Genomic DNA, 18,732 nt, shown 5'->3' with positions numbered 1-18,732 from the left:
GCATAGCGGGATTATAAACTTCTGGGTTAGAGTCCCGCTCCTTGAAAGCGTCAGCTCTACCCTTTAGCTCAGTGTGGATGTTGCCTGTAATCCATGGCTTCTGGTTGGGGTAGGTACGTACAGTCACCTTGGGGACGACGTCATCGGTGCACTTATTGATGAAGCCAGTGACTGATGTGGTGTACTCCTCAATGCCATCGGAGGAATCCCAGAAAACATTCCAGTCCGTGCTAGCAAAACAGTCCAGTAGATTAGCATCTGCTTCATCTTACCACTTTTTTATTGACCGAGTCACTGGTGCTTCCTGGTTGAATTTTTGCTTGTAAGCAGGAATCAGGAGGATAGAATTATGGTCAGATTTTCCAAATGGAGGGTGAGGGAGAGCTTTGTATGCGTCTCTGTGTGTGGAGTAAAGGTGGTCTAGAGTTTTTTCCCTCTGGTTGCACATTTAACATGCTGATAGAAATGAGGTAAAACGGATTTGAGTTTCCCTGCATTAAAGTCCCCGGCCACTAGGAGCGCCGCCTCTGGATGAGCGTTTTCCTGTTTGCGACTTCCTTAGATATCATGCACCAACTGTTGTTTACAAATGTACATAGACCGCCATCCCTTGTCTTACCAGACTGCTGTTTTATCCTGCTGATACAGTGCATAACCCCCCAGCTGTATGTTATTCATGTCGTCGTTCAGCCACGACTCGGTGAAACATAAGATATTACCATTTTTAATGTCCTGTTGGAAATACGTGCTTTTAGTTTGTCCAATTTATTATCCAGCGATTGTACGTTGGCCAGTAGTACAGATGGCAAAGGCAGATTAGCCACTCGTCGGCGGATCCTCACAAGGCACCCCGATCTCTTTCCGCGAAACCTCTCCCGTCTTTTTCTCCTGCAAATGACGGGAATGAGGGCCTGTTTGAGTGTCTGGACTAAATCCCTCTTGTCCAACTGATTAAAGAGAAATTCTTCGTCCAGTTCAAGGTGAGTAATCAGTGTTCTAATTTTCCAGAAGCTTTTTTTGGTCATAAGAGACAAAAGCAGCAACGTTATGTGCAAAATAAGTTACAAATAATATGAAAAATAAATAAAAAATTGCACGATCGGTTAAGAGCCCATCAAATGGAGGCCTTTCTCTCTTGCACCATCTTAACGGGAAACTTTCAGTCTATGTAATGGAAAGAGCAGGTGTTCTTAATATTTTGTGCACTCAGTGTTATACTCTACTGTAGTGTACACGTAGACATGTAGTACACAACCACACACATTGATGCACATATGGACATGCATACACTCAGCGCTGCCCAACCCCCTCGCTGCTTTGAGCGCTGTGTTAATGAAACAGTTGCTGTTTCCTGGCATAACATTAATTACCCCATCAAAAAAGAGCTGGTAATTAACTGCCCTCTTTTACCAGTGCTAATTACATTAACAGAGAGAAGCCATTACAGAGGGAGAGAGGGAGCAGGAGAGAAAGAAAGAAAGAAAGAAGGGATGAAAGGGGATTGAAACAGACTGAAAGAAGTAATGGCAGGGTAGCGAGAGAGAGGGAGAGAAAGAGGGCACACGCCAGAGAGAGCGAGGGAGGAGAGGCTCATGTGGTTCTTAGTGGGGCCCCCAGAGGCCTGGTCCTTAGAGGAATAAGCAGGTTTGCTGCTGGAGAGGAGGAGAGGAGAGTGATGGGGGATGTTGTTTATCTTCACAGGCAGTAGCTACAGTCTGCAACGCTCACTCCACAATTAAGATGCTGCGCCTCATCAGCTTTGTGTCAAACTACACAAACATACAGGTGAGTTAAAAAATAGTCCTGGTGTGGACTTGAAATATTACCATAATGCTGTACATAACAAAACCTCAACTCATATGCTGTACTATGGATATCTGTACATTTTTATACCATGTCTAATTGCATAATGCAAACACACAGTTATGAATTATTACCAACAGTGAGTTCTTACTGTGATTTTTTGTTTTATTTGGGAGGACAAAATATAATTACAGTTTAAGATATACAAATCACATTTTCAGACAGTCATCATGTTATTCTGTACCATTAAAAAAGAAAGATAGGTTTTGGGAGAAAAAAACTTTCAGTAACCTTACATTTTACTAACGGCTTTCAAATAAATAAAACCAGCAAAGCACAACAAACAACTTTGAATAGATGTTAGCTACCTCTTTTCAATTCTTTGTTTTCTAATCCTGAGTATGATGTTTGTATTGTGTTACAACAGTGAGTAAGAAAACTGTTGCATGGGTTGATTACAAATCCACAATATGTTCCTTTCTTTGTTTTCAGTTTATGTATGCTTGTTACTTTACTGCATCGGGATGAAAAACATCAAATGAATGAACCAGAAAAATCCTAAACTTTGACATACAATTTCAAATTTGCAACATGTAATCAAATAATATCAGGGAATCAGTGTGGAAATAACATGCATAAAAATGAAATTAATAATAATATAGGCTAACTAATTTTCCTTTATGGAGAATAGCAAGGTAATGTGCTTTTTTTTACACTGGACATAACAGTTCTATTTTGTTATGCGACAAACCAGGGAAAAGTATTGGCCAAGAATTTATTTCAAATAAACGTTTCATGGCGTATTACTTCATTCTCTCTTATGTATTAATCATCAGTCATGTCTGACAAAACCTCAAAGATTTCAATTAAAACAAGAATAATGGCAACATAGCGATAACATAATCATATTTATAACAATTACAAAAAAGGAATTAAAACACGTTTATATTATTCCCTAAAATAACTATAATAATAAGTTAAATTGCTTGTTTTCTTCTTCTTAAATAAATCAATATATGAATAAATGTTGTATTACCAACCCAGGAGGACAAAGAGTTGAACCAAAAATAAAGGGTCTATTATTCTGGAATGTAAATCCACTTCAAAAACTCTGCTACAAAAAACTTGGAGTCTTCTCAGGGACAATGTACATACATGCCTTTGACAGTGTCCTGACAGAGACAAATAGCACCCTGCTTTCAGCACACGTATCAGAGTTGTCCATTGTCCATTCAGTTCAGTGCTCTAACAACCAATCATCAACAGACATTTTCTTCTAGCACACTGCTAGCCAAAAGGTTCATCAGTTTAGGGTAGGTGTTTTTGTTGGAAGAACCAAATGCTGCATACGGCTGTAGTATTGGGTGGTACGAGTGCTTTTGAAGCTCGTGAAGGCATCTTGACGTTGACTTCTGCTGTCCTTTCAAAATACAGAGACACCCATAGACACCCATAGAGCTCCATCGTGTTGTGGTGTGTCCCAAGGAAGTGTCATGTCTTTACAGCTACTGCAGATGAAGAGGTCTTCTTCTCTGCTTCTGGAGTGACTGGCTGGTATTTGGACTCTTTCTGTCCCATTCCCTTTCATTTAGTTGGATGAAACATGGACTCAACAAGTGGCAGGGCATCAGTGAGAAGAGTTGTTGGTGGTTGAGAAGTCAGTGTGTGTTCCATTTATCCCTGTCAGTGCCAGCAGAGGGGTAGCAGTGTGGGAGCAGTGGTCTGGTATGGTTTGTAGGTGATGGATGGGAGGTGGTGGAGTGCTGCTACATCGGGGGAACTACCAGGCCGGTCATCGCTATAGAGAAAGAGAATAGTAATAATCTATTATGTTTTAGATAAAATCTTATTCTTGACAATGGCAATCATTATTATAACCCCCAAAAAGCCAGACATATTGTATTGTCATGCCTGCCTAAACTATGTATCTGTGGACATAGATGAGATTTATACAGAAAGAGGGTTTTAACACACAAAGAGATGTTTCTAAGATTGTAGTTTGGTTCTACCTCTGAAGCTGTTGCCTCCTGAAGCGGGACAGGCAGGAGAGGAGGAGCCCTGGGGCCGGAGGACAGGAGCGAAGGCACTCTTCTGTTTGGCTGAGGACGGGAAGGAGGAGAACGGCAGGAGGGAGGAGGAGCTGGAACCCGGGATAGTGGGACTAGATGGCATTACTGTGGATGAGAGAGAGAGAGAGAGAGAGAGAGAGAGAGAGAGAGAGAGAGAGAGAGAGAGAGAGAGAGAGAGAGAGAGAGAGAGAGAGAGAGAGAGAGAGAGAGAGAGAGAGAGAGAGAGAGAGAGAGAGAGAGAGAGAGACAGTTGTTACTTTATAAGAGAAGGATTCTAGGCACTGGTCAACCTTTGTCAATGGTGGGCAATTATGTTTTATTGTAACAGGTACAGGAGGAAAACACAGGATAGATTGATTGAGTAAAAGGAGAGACACTCACTGCCATAGGGAGAACCAGTGGGGGAGGCACTGCTGAAACCAGGGGACCCTGGCACCCCTAGACTAGTCATGGGCACTGCCCCGTACCCCCCACTCATGCCTCCACCACCCCCATAGCCCGACTGCTGAGGGGTGGAGGCAGAGGGGTACCCCCGGGGGGACAAACTGCTGGAGTTACGAATATAACCTGGAGCGAGAGAGAGGGAAACAGAGAGAGAAATAGAAAGTGTTAGAACAAGACAGAGGATAGTAAAAGACAGGAAGACACAAGTGATTTTCCCACTGGGGATATCATATCACCAACTAGAAGAAAATCAAAGGGCCAGACTTCTATAAATACAGGGAATCCAATTGTAAGTCTTGTCCTGCTCACCTTGGCTGGTTTGTCCTGGCTCGCCGATGCTGACCCCCAGCTGGGAGGGGTATGAGCCCAGGCCCATGACACTGCCGTGGGCTGGGGAGCTGGGCAGGGCCTGCAGCTGGCTGTGGGGACGGGGAACACTGTACAGGGCCTCAGCGATGTCCGCTGCACGCTTCAGCAACATATCCTAAAGAGAGACAATACAAATTGTTACTAACCCAGACCTCACAGATTTACAGTAGTTATTGATGAGTGGAATTACTAGAGGAACGGAGCGACTAAACAGTGCTGGTTACCTGATTACTGTGTGGGTTTCCATACAAGGCTTCTACCAGATCAGCTGCTCTCTTCAGTAGCATCTCCTTCACACAGACAGAGAGACATGAATTAGCCTCTGGTGTTAGATAGTGTACTTTATGTACAAAGGTGAGGTGTGGTGACATATGGCATGTACATCATCTCACTATGTGTGGTATGTTCTCACTCACCTTAGCTAGTTTGTCAGGGTCACCAGGGTGTCTGGGAATGACCTTTTGAAGCCTCTGGAAACCGTAGTCTATGGTGGGCTCATTCAGCGCTATACACAAACACATCCACAGATACATCAGCACTAGGTCCTGACTCATCCCATGTAATGGTGCTGTTTGATATGTTGTTGGTGAATGGTTGCTGGATAGGGTAGATATGGCTGGGAGGGGTGGGGTTAATAGGAGGTGTGTGTTTACCTGTATAGATGAAGCGTCCAGGTGCCCCCTTGCAGAACTGTTTAGATTTGTAGGACAGCGTGACCTCCACGACCCCTGGGATGTGGCGTGGGGGCGTCTGGACACGGATGGCGTGGGGCGTGATCAACTAAGAGAGAGAGAGAGAAACAGGGACAAGACAGAGAAGGAATGAGCAATGACTGTTTGACAGTCTACAGTATCTGATAGAATAATACGGTTTACTCTCATAATGCCAACATGTAGAAGGCAGCCACTAAATGACTGTGCAAATGAGACAAGCCACATGCTTTTGTTACCTTGTCCCTTATGTTTTCAATCAGTAACAGTATCGTTAATGAGTTGTTTTAAAGAGACAGTTACAGTAAAGCCACATAGCTACCTCGCTCCACACCAGCATGCTGCCGAACACCACCTGCAGCCCGTCAAAGAAGTTCTCCCCGATCACGATGACCATGGCCCCGCCTGTGGTCCAGCCCTCACTGGGGCTGATGGCTTTGATACAGGGGGTGGCTGGAGAGGAAGGGCAATAATGTCATTTTAATATAACTTATTCCATCTCTTGGCAATGTATTTAGTGTCTGTTTCAGGGTGTCAGCCCTAGACCTTGAGGTTAGTCATTAATACAGCAGTAGTTAATCAATCAAATGTATTTTATAAAGTCCTTTTTACATCAACAGTTGTCGCAAAGTGCTTCTACAGATGTAGAAGCACAGTATGAATATCTACAGTATGAATGTCTACAGTATGAATGTGTACAGTATGAATGTGTACAGTATGAATGTCTACAGTATGAATGTGTACAGTATGAATGTCTACGTGTTGAATATCTACAGTATGAATGTCTACAGTATGAATGTGTACAGTATGAATGTGTACAGTATGAATGTCTACAGTATGAATGTCTACAGTATGAATGTGTACAGTATGAATGTCTACAGTATGAATGTGTACAGTATGAATGTGTTCAGTATGAATGTGTACAGTATGAATGTGTACTGTATGAATGTGTTCAGTATGAATGTCTACAGTATGAATGTGTACAGTATGAATGTGTTCAGTATGAATGTCTACAGTATGAATGTCTACAGTATGAATGTGTTCAGTATGAATGTGTTCAGTATGAATGTCTACAGTATGAATGTGTACAGTATGAATGTGTACAGTATGAATGTGTTCAGTATGAATGTGTACAGTATGAATGTCTACAGTATGAATGTGTACAGTATGAATGTGTTCAGTATGAATGTCTACAGTATGAATGTCTACAGTATGAATATGTTCAGTATGAATGTGTTCAGTATGAATGTCTACAGTATGAATGTCTACAGTATGAATGTGTACAGTATGAATGTGTTCCTGATGTATCAGTGCCCCAGTGCAGGTCATGTTTTGTCTCTTCTTACCATACTCCATACCGTTCTCCACTGACTCTCCAGGCTCTAGCCTGCGAGCTCTCCGGCCATGTTTGGAGTTATTGTGGACAAACATGTTGTCAGACACGGCTAAGACATGGCCGTCTACACTCACAGTGCTGGACAGGACCACCTGAAAGACAGGAGAGGACGGGGAAGAGGAAACGACATACCATGAGTTTATCTGGGTTTATCTGGGTAACTAAAGTGATATCAGTTCACTTTTTGTGAGATTTGGTTTCCTGCAAAATCCCTTGGCCACAATCCATTTCAACATCCAGCTGATAGGAATATTTCTCAATGGGTAATGTGACAACCCTACTACACTCTATATCATATTTCTACATCACCGCCCCCCTCTCTGTGGCCTCTCCATTTCTCTCCCCTCCTCTCCCCTCCTGAGACTGTGGTTGGAGTTGTGGTCTGGACCAGCAGCCCACAGAGGTTCAGGCCTAATCCCTCACTGACACCAGACATATGGACTGAATCTCCTATTTTTACTGGCCGTTAAAGTAGAGTGTGATATATGGTGGCCCTAATTTGATTCCTGGCCAACAGCATGTGTGTGTCCCTACCCTCTCCACAAGATACATCAGTTCCCCATGGAGGACATGCATATAAAATGTGCGTTCTTGTGTGCTTGCCTTGGGTCTGTGTGTTTAAGTGTCCATACTGTATATCTATAGGTGTGCATACAGGAGGGGGTGTTGATGGTGGTGTAGGGTCTATGTCTATGAAGTGCTGAAAGACTAAGCTTTAGACATTTTGAAATAAGCTTTACAATAAGAAAGTGATGTGTAAGGGCAAAGATAAGACAGAATTGTTTCAAAATCCCAGAGCTGCACATGAAGAGACTCTGGAGCACAGATGCTGAGAAGGAAAGAGAGAGAGAGAGAAAGCAGATGTGCTTGTAGATGGTTGAGTGGTGAGGAATCTATAGGAAAATAACAGTAAATTATTGATTAAGCACCATAAACAGGCTCCTGTCCAGCTCTAATCGCCTTTTAACCTGGAGGTGAGGGCCTCGGAGCGGCCGCCCGCTCATAACTTCTCAGCATGCGTCAAAGCGCAGGAGTTAAAACAAACATGGTGGAAGACAGGGAGAGAGAGAAAAAGGGAGAGGCAGAGAGATCCGGGAGAGAGAGAAGAGAAGAGAGAAGAAAAGAAAAGAGAAGAGAAGAGGAGCGAGAGAGAGAGAGAGAGAGAGAGAGACAGACAGACAGGGGCTCCGGTGCTGAAAGACAGCAGAGGAAGTGAAGCGGGAGTGTCCCCTGTGACCACTTCCTGGGTCACGGAGCATGACCTCCCCCATCTGGAGCCAATCACTCAATTCTTGACAACTTCCTGAAACACCTCAGCCTATTTCCTGCCCGCCTCCCCCCTTGTCTCTCCCACCCCAGTACACCCTTTTCCCTTCTCTCCCTCTTTGTTTCATTGTAGATTTTTTACTTTCACCTTTAACTTTCCCCTTCATTCCTTCCATTGGAAAATGTCTAAGCAGTGCTTCGGGCTACAGAATGGAGAAATGTGGTCCCAACTATACCTGGGCAGACCCTGAACAAAAAAAATCCCACTTTGTGAAAGTAGAGCGGAAGGAAAGGTGGGATAGTTTTTATTCTATTTTAGATAACCATAAAATTGCTATTTTCAACATCATATATGCTGCACACACGCTCTCTCTCTCTCTTTCCCTCTCTCACACGTACACAAACCCCTCTCTCTCTCTCCTTCTCTCCATACCTGAAATCTCCTCATGTCCCTTGGGTTTCCTGCTGTCTTCAGACAATTCTGGTTACACTTCAAGAAAAACTTCAAGAAGAACCTGCAGGGGTAAGAGAAAAAAACAGGACAAGTACATAAAAATCATTAACTCGGTAGACAAGAAAACATAACATGAACAACGCATTCATTATTTGTTGGCCTGTCAGTCAAGAAGATGCTGATTACTGTTCCGGTCATAGATGCATTATGAACATCTGAGAGTGAGTGTGTGTCAATGCTGCTGTGTGATATCTGCCCTGGCATTAATCACTGCTGTTGAGTTTAGCATTAGAGTCAATGTTATTACACTTTAAATCAAATGATGAGAATTTGAAATGCAGTCCAGTGAAAACTACTGCTGTGTTTCAAAGTGAACAGGAGACAGTGATGTATGCCAGGGGACTCTGGGGAACATGGTACCCCGCAATGCTGTATTTGAACCCCCACATTGGAACTGTGGTGGAAGAGAGAAAGTGAAACTACTAGGACAGAGACAGAGTATTTGTATGTACTTGTGCACATGTGCATGTTAGAATGAGGTTTGTGTGTGTGTTTTCATATGTATGTGTCTCATTAACTGTATTTGTGTGTGTGTATCTGAGTGAGAGAGAGAGAGAGAGAGAGAGAGAGAGAGAGAGAGAGAGAGAGAGAGAGAGAGAGAGAGAAGTATCAGAGTGTAGAAAGAGAGAGAGGAGTGCTGATAGCCTCCACTACAGCAGAGAAGAGCAGAGAGAGGGAGCGAGAGCTGGAGAGACTGAAATGAAGCTGGGGAGAGGAGGGGAGGGGAGGGAGAGACTCCAAATCCCAGGTGTACACAGTTCGGCAACACAGCCCGCTGCCATGGCAACGCAGCTCTGCCGCAATCCCAAAGTCCCCACGCTGATAGGTAAAGACAGAGATGGGAAAGAGAAGGCAACCACAAGGAACACATTCCGAGAGAGAGAGAGAGAGAGAGAGAGAGAGAGAGAGAGAGAGAGAGAGAGAGAGAGAGAGAGAGAGAGAGAGGGGTGGGGGAGGAAAAGATAGAAAGGGTATAGGCAGGGGAGATGGAGAGGAGGCAGGGGAGATGGAGAGATAGTGGAGGGAGTTGAGGGAGTAAAGAAATGGTCTGAAGAGAAAAAGAGAATGAGAGTGAAATGGGACATGGTGAGATCAGGACAACTGATATATGTGTGTCCGTGGATCCGATGCTTTGTCATTTTAGCCACAAATTTGGCCTCAATTTCACTGACACACCCAACGCTGAAATTAAACAAATAACAACAGTGATGAGGATAAATGCTGGGGAACGAGAGAAGCAGGAGCTGGGCAGCCAGCTATCCAATCCCACCCACATTGTGTACACTGCAAATATAAGTCATGTTAATGGATAGAGTTTGTTTGGAGAGGGACTTTGTATTGGCTCCGCAGCCCAGGACCCTCCAATTCAATAGTAATCTCTCCTTTCCTCTCTCAGCCGCTTTCTCTCTCTTCTTCCATCACTTCCTCCCCTCCTCCCTCGTGAACAGGCCCTTGTTCAGAACGAACGCTTGCTTCCAAAACAGTGTCCAATATTTCTTGATTTGAGCTATTTCAGTGGAGGACAATCAATATTGTTGTTGGCGGAGGATGATTATGATTTATTAGTGAGAGCTCGGACCTCCAACTTCTCCGCTCCTCTACAGTTGGGCTCCGGGTGGATGTGTACAAAAGGCCACATAACCTCTCCCTCCTTCTAACTACTTCCTCCTCTTTCTATCCCAATCCCCATCTCTCTCCCTCCCTCTCTCCATCTTTCACGCCCTCACTCCCCCTCTCTGTGTTTCCCTCCCTTACCTCTCTCTATCCTCTCTGTACAGTATCTATCATGCTGTCATGATTTATATGATATGTTACAGTGTATTATGCTCAGTGTTTGAATCCAGTTGGCTTCATAACTGCTGATGAGGGATATATTGGATTATGTTCTGCTGTTTTGGTCCACTTCTTTTAAACAGTGCACTTGAGATCCTTCAGTATGTGACTTCTACCCTGATATATGACAGAGAACATTATATTAATTTGCTTCAAGTTCATGTGGGAACTCCCATACAGAGACACTGCAAAGTAATTTATGACAACATTACCGCAGGCTCCTTTGTTGGGCTAAATGACCGTGGCCATGGCCCTGCTCTGTCCCAGACACCCTCCTCTCCCTGCCCGGCCACCTGCTCTTTGGATCTCTGGCCACTTCAAGTGCACCCAGCCAGCACTGACCGCTCACTCCAACCAGTCACATTGGTGACTTCACAGCAGGGATGTGTGACATCCCATTAAGGACACATTGTACATGTAGCGACGACCCTCTGTGAGATAGGACATGTTCTATGCCGACATTCCCATTGGTCAGTGTGCATTGGTTTCTCCTTTCTTCTGACTTTCACCCATCATTCCCTCACTGTGTTTACTTGTGTAACATCATACACACTTCCATACAACCCCCTCCACCACCACCACCTCTGTCCACCCCAAACCCCATTCAGTCAACTTTTCACCCCCCTCAGTTCGGACACACACAGCTGCAAATGCTGAAATTAAAGCGAGACGTTGGTGCATATATTAGCATGCATTAGCCACTTTCCCCTACCCACTTAACATGCAAATCTTCCAGCCCCGTCGCCTCGCACCTTCTGCCACACATTCATTTGCTGAATTATAATTAGACTAATCTTGCATAATTAATAAGAAGTCGAGGACCCTCTTTTTTTCCCCCTCTATTGTGGTCGCAAAGTTTAATATCGCCATTGTTTGTTTTTGTTTTGGTAATGTAACACGCCCACACACCTCCCCATCCACAGGCTAGAGAGGAGGAGGACTTGGAAAACATTGATCTGGGTGTCAGAAGGAAACTGTGTGAGCGGAGGAAGGTGCGGGACTTTCAGAGAACTCTATTAGCTACACTGTAGATTAGACTCATAGGTATGTATTTGCAGCTCTGCCTCTCATACTCAAAGTGGTTATTCCATAACCGTACATAACCATACACAGTCACTGGGATTTATTTTCCATTCGATCACTATTTCATTTGGAAATCATTTTTTGGTGGGAAGGGGTAACTTTTTGTGACTAGTTGGGATGCCAGTTTAATATTTAATGAGTTGTCCAGTTGTCATTAATGTAAATCAAGCTATAACCCCTCCAACTGGTGTTTCCCACTACCCTCCTCACAGACCCTGATTAGGAAACACAAACAAAAGGTAGGCCCAAGTCTTAAGCCTTGGGATCAATTTCCACACTGGCTCCATGGGGAGTCTGTTTTCTCCTCAGTCTTCCAGTCTGTATCTCTGTCGAGGCCTCCAGATCCCCTTTGTCTGCATCTGCTTCAGTTCCCAAGACTAAACACAGGCCTCACAGCATGTGGTGAGCAATCCGCAGGGTAACAACTTTCTTAACTAAAACGAGTTCAAAAAAATTAGAGAGTAAGTCATGACACTGCAGTAACAGCAAAGTTACAAACTTAACTCTGTAATTGTTTTATTCCTACATGTTCACCTATGCATTGACTTGCCTTCAGACCACGTTCAGCCTCAGTCAGTCCTATCTAAGGCATCTGTTACATGTAGCTGAGCCGCTACACACTGCTAGAACAAAAGCTGCACAGGACCCCTAACAAGGACTTTTATTGGCATTTATCAACCTTAATTACTAGTGACATGAACTGCCATGTCACAGAGACACAACACATCACTCTCTATCTATGCTGATTAGACACAAAGCTGTATATGTGTCAACAGATCTTTATGCTACAATACATAGATTTATCAGCTATAATACAGGCTTTATAGAGGTCATATGAAGCTCCCACATAACTAGGCCAGTTCCTGCAGCCGTGTCTTCCTGTGGGACATCAGTCCTTCTCATGTGAGATTGGTCCTCTAGTTTCGGACATCTGCATTAATGATGATATAATCACATTTCAATAAAAGACTTGAACCATGAGAGCTAGAGAGAGAGGACTAAAATTGAGATAATTTAGTCTGACAGGGTGGGAGAGTCTCTGTTCTCTATCTAGGAACACCAATAGACACAGCGGAAAGAAGGAAGGAAGGAAGGAAGGTAGAAAGGAAGGAAGGAAGAGAGATAACAGGGATGGAGTGACAGGTCAGGAGCATGATATTCCTTCTATCAGGATTTAGACGACAGGCTGAGAGACTGAAGGAAGTAGAGAGGGAAGGTGTGGATAGGTGGTGGGGAAAGACAAGATTGAAAGTGGGAGAGAAGAAGAGAGGGAGAGACAAAAAGAGAAGGAGAGGGAGAGGAGGGGTAGGGGAGGAAAATGAGGAAACCAGATGTGAGGCATTAAAACATACTGACATGCTGAGGACCTTCTTCTGCCACACTCACACACTGAGAACAGTAACTCATACACACACACACACATACACACGCTCACATGTTCACATGCCACATGCAAGCACACAAACATTACATACACACAAACAAACTACAATGAACACAACTTAATCACAACTTAAAATGTATGCACAAAATATGCAAGTATTGGGTCAAGCAAGGTTCATGGCTCCTAGCTATTGGCTGAGTTGTGCATAGGCCAGTGTTGACCTAATAATATTTTACACTGATGCAGAAATCTACAGATGGGTCATCATGCATCAATGTATGGATATGCATCCAATGAATATATGGATTGGTTGTGGAGAGGGATGGGGGAGGTTTATTTTCTCCATGGGGAGAGTTGGGGAGGGGTGAGGAGAGTGACTGGGGAGGAGGGGGCTAGGGAGGAGGTAATAAATACCCCTGGATCCCAGGGTCCCCTGGCAGACTGGAAGCTAGACTGGTCACCAGGGTTAACACCCGGGGCACCCGACCTTTGACACTGCTAATGGGGCACAGAGAACCCTCCACGAACTGATACCCCCTCTGTCGCATACCACCACGGGACCTTTCACACCAGCCTACTAACCCGCCCCCTCATATTTTACAACAGAAATAATACTTAGTTGTGCACTCAACTTTATTTAACATACTTTATATAACTCTCACCTCCTATCACTCACCCTCCCCCTGTCCAACTGCATCATTTTTTAAAGTAATCAACAACAACAACAAAAATATGTTTTTAACTAACCCTTAACAACTTGTTTTAGCAGGGGTTTCTCTTATTTTGGTTAAGTTTTATTGGGTGCACAGCTATGCACCTCTGTCCTCTCCAATTTCCAGCAACCCCCACCTTTCCTAATCTCAACCTGTCATAATCTATAATCTGGACACTGTAAATCTCTCATTGACGCCTTTTTTTGATCCAGGGGTTAAACCTGTCTTTATTGGTTGACAGTCAGGCATACCAACACCCACCGCCCTACACACTAACAACCATACACTGACATGAGATGGGTACACCAGATCAATGGTGGAGGGAAGGACTCAGATTGGCCTGTTGTATCAAAATAGCAGCTAGATTCATTGGCGATGTGTCACATAGACTGAAACAGAGCATGGGGAATGAGGACTCTGTTTCTTAAAGTTTGATTGCTGGATTGGATGTGCCCCCATGGCCCCTTCTCCATTTCAGCCCACCCCACCCTCACCCCTCCGGCCCAGCCCACCCCGTCTCTAAACATGAGAATTGTGACAAAGCCAAACATTTAAACCACTAGTGCTGATTTATAGAGCTTGGTAGTTCTGTAAAACCACCCGGCTTACCACCGCAAAAGTGCCTCAGCTGAGGCGAGGCTGTGAGGTGAGAGAAGAGGGGGGATGGGGGGTTATAGAGGGACAGGTATGGGGGCTCATGGACCTTCCTGAGAAGTGTGAATGTGTACTTCTTGAACAATGCAACTCCTTGATCTTAAAATTACTTTACAACGTCACTGCTGGCATGATGCTATTATTCTAATCGTTTAAATAGTTGAAAGTTATGTTCCACTAATCAACACTTGGCATAATAACGAAGGCTAGAGAGCGTAATAGGTATATGGATCTATGGATGGACAGACTGTTAGACAAATACACAGAGATCCAGCAGGAGAGAATAGGGAATATACCTCCATCAATGGCCTGACCTTTCCCAGCATGCATTGAGAGTCCTATGGGATGAAGATTTAAAATACCCAAACTGTCACATTGGATTGAGCAGCCCATTGTGCATGGACAGGTCTCATACATACCAATACAGACCTTTCCTATCCCCACACTACACCGGTGACACAAAACTGACAGCTCTAAATGCAGCAGCATGAATAAACCCCAAATATAACATAAAGCTTCTACAGAACAGCAATATGGGCACATACTATATTGTGTCAAATAAATGTCAAAATGCAAAAATGTACCACAGAAATGTGTCATGTGCTCCCTCCAATACACGTAACAATTATTCCAGGACACTGAGTCCTCCTTACAAACACTGACAGAACGTATAGGCTATTATCAGCCAATAATCACCTTCATAGTATTAAATATACCCACATACCACAGCACCTCCCAAACCTTCCTCAGAGAGGAACAAAGACAGAGGGATGGACGCTAGAGAGAAGGAGAGAGGAGAGAAGCAACAACAGAATGAGAAGAGATGTCTTCTTAATTAGCCAGTAATGATAAGATCTGACAAACAACATCTGTTTCCAGAGAGAGAGGGAAGGAGAGGGGGGAGGAAGGAGAGGGTGGGAGAGAGAGAGGTTGGGAGAGAGGGATAGGAGGGAGGAATAGAGAGAGGCAACTAGCTAAAGAAACCTGTGAAGGCAAGACAAGAGGGACCTGCTTGTATAAAGGAGTGGGGGGGACAGGAGGTGGATGTGTAAAAGAGAGAATGCTGTGTAGCGTGACACCATAGAAGAACGAAGGAAGGAATGAAGTAAAACTAAAAAGAGAGAGAGAGACAGACAGACAGGAGAAGATAATTCTGACAGGGTTGAGAGAATCTAGAAACCAGGACAAAAATAACAGATAGAAAGGGGGGGGAAATTATCAAAATGAAGAGAGCAGACAGACAGACAGACAGACAGACAGACAGACAGACAGACAGACAGACAGACAGACAGACAGACAGACAGACAGACAGACAGACAGACAGACAGACAGACAGACAGACAGACAGACAGACAGACAGACAGACAGACAGACAGACAGACAGACAGACAGACAGACAGACAGACAGGGTTGGACTGGAAAATGGCACATGAGGGAGGGAAGGAGGTGGAACGTGTGAAGAGATGGGTATGGAATCACTCAGAGGTCCAGGGTGCTGTAATTTACTGTCCGTAGCTAATCCACAGCAAATGTGTGGAGCTGAGGAGAGGAGCGGGAGAGAGAGGGAGGGAAGGAGAAGAGTGACAGAACAAGAAAGAGGAAAGGGGGACTGTTGGTCGCTCGGCATGCACGCTGGGAGGCTGTCAGTACATCACCCCGTGCCCTTAGCCCTGACGGATTCATCAGGACATACACACACCATAAAACACACACCATAAAACATCTGAATTGTTTTGTTTGTTTTCCACTAAGCTAATATCAGAGGAATGCATTTGCAGGCATGTGTTGCTCAAAGGGCAATTAGATTTTACAGAAATATGCAAGCTGCCTCAAATGCACCATTCTTAGTAGCAAGATGTTCTACCAACACTATGACCACACTGCAGCAGGCATGCACATCTAATACTTCCCTCTGTACTGAAATACTTATTTTGTGTTTGCATGTTTGAGGGGTAAGTAGGGGTGTATGTGAATGTTTTGCTGTGAGGCAGTTTGAGGGGTAAGTAGGGGTGTATGTGAATGTTTTGCTGTGAGGCAGTTTGAGGGGTGAGTAGGGGTGTATGTGAATGTTTTGCTGTGAGGCAGTTTGAGGGGTGAGTGGGGGTGTATGTGAAGGTTTTGCTGTGAGGCGGTTTGAGGGGTAAGTAGGGGTGTATGTGAATGTTTTGCTGTGAGGCAGTTTGAGGGGTAAGTAGGGGTGTATGTGAATGTTTTGCTGTGAGGCAGTTTGAGGGGTGAGTAGGGGTGTATGTGAATGTCTTGCTGTAAGGCAGTTTGAGGGGTGAGTAGGGGTGTATGTGAATGTTTTGCTGTGAGGCAGTTTGAGGGGTGAGTAGTGGTGTATGTGAATGTCTTGCTGTAAGGCAGTTTGAGGGGTGAGTAGGGGTGTATGTGAATGTTTTGCTGTGAGGCAGTTTGAGGGGTGAGTAGGGGTGTATGTGAATGTTTTGCTGTGAGGCAGTTTGAGGGGTAAGTAGGGGTGTATGTGAATGTTTTGATGTGAGGCAGTTTGAAGGGTAAGTAGGGGTGTATGTGAATGTTTTGCTGTGAGGCAGTTTGAGGGGTAAGTAGGGGTGTATGTGAATGTTTTGCTGTGAGGCAGTTTGAGGGATGAGTAGGGGTGTATGTGAATGTCTTGCTGTGAGGCAGTTTGAGGGGTAAGTAGGGGTGTATGTGAATGTCTTGCTGTGAGGCAGTTTGAGGGGTAAGTAGGGGTGTATGTGAATGTCTTGCTGTGAGGCAGTTTGAGGGGTAAGTAGGGGTGTATGTGAATGTTTTGCTGTGAGGCAGTTTGAGGGGTGAGTGGGGGTGTATGTGAATGTTTTGCTGTGAGGCAGTTTGAGGGGTGAGTGGGGGTGTTTGTGAATGTTTTGCTGTGAGGCAGTTTGAGGGGTAAGTAGGGGTGTATGTGAATGTTTTGCTGTGAGGCAGTTTGAGGGGTAAGTAGGGGTGTATGTGAATGTTTTGCTGTGAGGCAGTTTGAGGGGTGAGTAGGGGTGTATGGGAATGTTTTCCTGTGAGGCAGTTTGAGGGGTGAGTAGGGGTGTATGTGAATGTTTTGCTGTGAGGCAGTTTGAGGGGTAAGTAGGGGTGTATGTGAATGTTTTTCTGTGAGGCAGTTTGAAGGGTAAGTAGGGGTGTATGTGAATGTTTTGCTGTGAGGCAGTTTGAGGGGTAAGTAGGGGTGTATGTGAATGTTTTGCTGTGAGGCAGTTTGAGGGGTGAGTAGGTGTGTATGTGAATGTTTTGCTGTGAGTCAGTTTGAGGGTAAGTAGGGGTGTATGTGAATGTTTTGCTGTGAGGCAGTTTGAGGGGTAAGTAGGGGTGTATGTGAATGTTTTGCTGTGAGGCAGTTTGAGGGGTAAGTAGGGGTGTATGTGAATGTTTTGCTGTGAGGCAGTTTGAGGGGTGAGGGGGAGTACTCCTGGGAGATAAATTCTGTCCAGATTCCTAACAGACAAACAAACAAACAGACAAACTGGGTCCGGGCCAGCACCGTGGCCATTGTTAAATCATTTGTGAAATTTAAGACATATATTTATGTTTATTTATTTTCCCTTTTGTACTTTAACTATTTGCACATCATTATATATAGACATATATTATGACATTTGAAATGTATTATTTTCGAACTTTTGTGAGAGTAAGGTTTACTGTACATTCTTTATTGTTTATTTCACTTTTGTTTATTATCTTTTTCACTTGCTTAAGCAATGTAAACATCTGTTTCCCATGCCAATAAATCCCCTTAAATTGAAATTGAATTGAAATGTAAGACCTTTATAGGGGGGGAGCTGACTGACCCCCTATCCATCCCCCACAACCACTCTGCTCCACCCCTAACCACCAGCATGCAGCCAAAGAAAACAGCCCCTGTTCCTAAACACCAGTGCTAACTGGCCTCTGATTCTGACCTCTGACACACACGTACGCTCACACACATCCACGCCTGCTGGGAGGCTGCAGACACACACACACACACATCCATGTACACACAAACCCACACTCACTATCTCAAATACTCTCTAAAATAAATCAAGTGCCCCCCACTTAATCTCCACACTGCTCTACCAAAGGTGAAACCTGTTAGTCGCCAGACAAATGGGAAGTGGCTTTCCTCTCGCTCCCTCTCTTCCTGTAACACAATGCCCCCCCCCCCCCGCCTACCCCTGTCATTCTCCTGCATTAGCCCATTTGCAGTCCATTCCCATTTCCTGTCAAAGCATTTCTCTGCTGCGCTCTGTTTCCGACTGCCCCCTCTGTGCGCTCTCCCTGAGAAAACAACTCAGGCCTGTTCTGAGTGTTAGGGTTTAATCCCCGACACCCAACCCAACGCAGCCCAACGCAGCCCAACGCAGCCCCGTGCAGCCCAACGCAGCCCCGTGCAGCCCAACGCAGCCTCTTGCAGCCCAACGCAACCCCGTGCAGCCCAACGCAGCCCCATGCAGCCCAATGCAGCCTTATGCAGCCCAACGCAACCCCGTGCAGCCCAAC

At 44.7% G+C, this 18,732-nt stretch overlaps 1 protein-coding gene across 3 annotated transcripts in view; it reads right to left on the bottom strand.

Annotated features, from left to right (window-relative positions):
• Window positions 1-1,947: 1,947 nt before the first annotated feature.
• The window catches only part of LOC106580343 (transcription factor COE2), a 35,055-nt gene continuing 18,270 nt past the window's right edge, over window positions 1,948-18,732 (bottom strand). For 2 of the 3 annotated variants that reach the window (XM_014161273.2, XM_014161275.2), the window contains exons 7-16: window positions 8,491-8,572; window positions 6,742-6,883; window positions 5,718-5,848; window positions 5,339-5,465; window positions 5,102-5,190; window positions 4,910-4,975; window positions 4,626-4,800; window positions 4,254-4,439; window positions 3,813-3,977; window positions 1,948-3,601 (exon numbers count right to left, since the gene is read on the bottom strand). In XM_014161273.2, coding sequence (XP_014016748.2) covers window positions 3,570-3,601; window positions 3,813-3,977; window positions 4,254-4,439; window positions 4,626-4,800; window positions 4,910-4,975; window positions 5,102-5,190; window positions 5,339-5,465; window positions 5,718-5,848; window positions 6,742-6,883; window positions 8,491-8,572 — 1,195 coding nt within the window. In that variant the 3' untranslated portion in view covers window positions 1,948-3,569. Of the gene's footprint in view, window positions 3,628-3,812; window positions 3,978-4,253; window positions 4,440-4,625; window positions 4,801-4,909; window positions 4,976-5,101; window positions 5,191-5,338; window positions 5,466-5,717; window positions 5,849-6,741; window positions 6,884-8,490; window positions 8,573-18,732 lie in introns of all 3 variants that reach the window. The other variant, XM_014161274.2, reaches the window with a different exon arrangement.

This window comes from Salmo salar, chromosome ssa20 (assembly GCF_905237065.1).
Source record: "Salmo salar chromosome ssa20, Ssal_v3.1, whole genome shotgun sequence".
Lineage (NCBI taxonomy): Eukaryota > Metazoa > Chordata > Actinopteri > Salmoniformes > Salmonidae > Salmo > Salmo salar.
The sequence above is the reverse complement of the archived record's forward strand: the minus strand, read 5'-3'. Positions and strand labels throughout refer to the sequence as shown.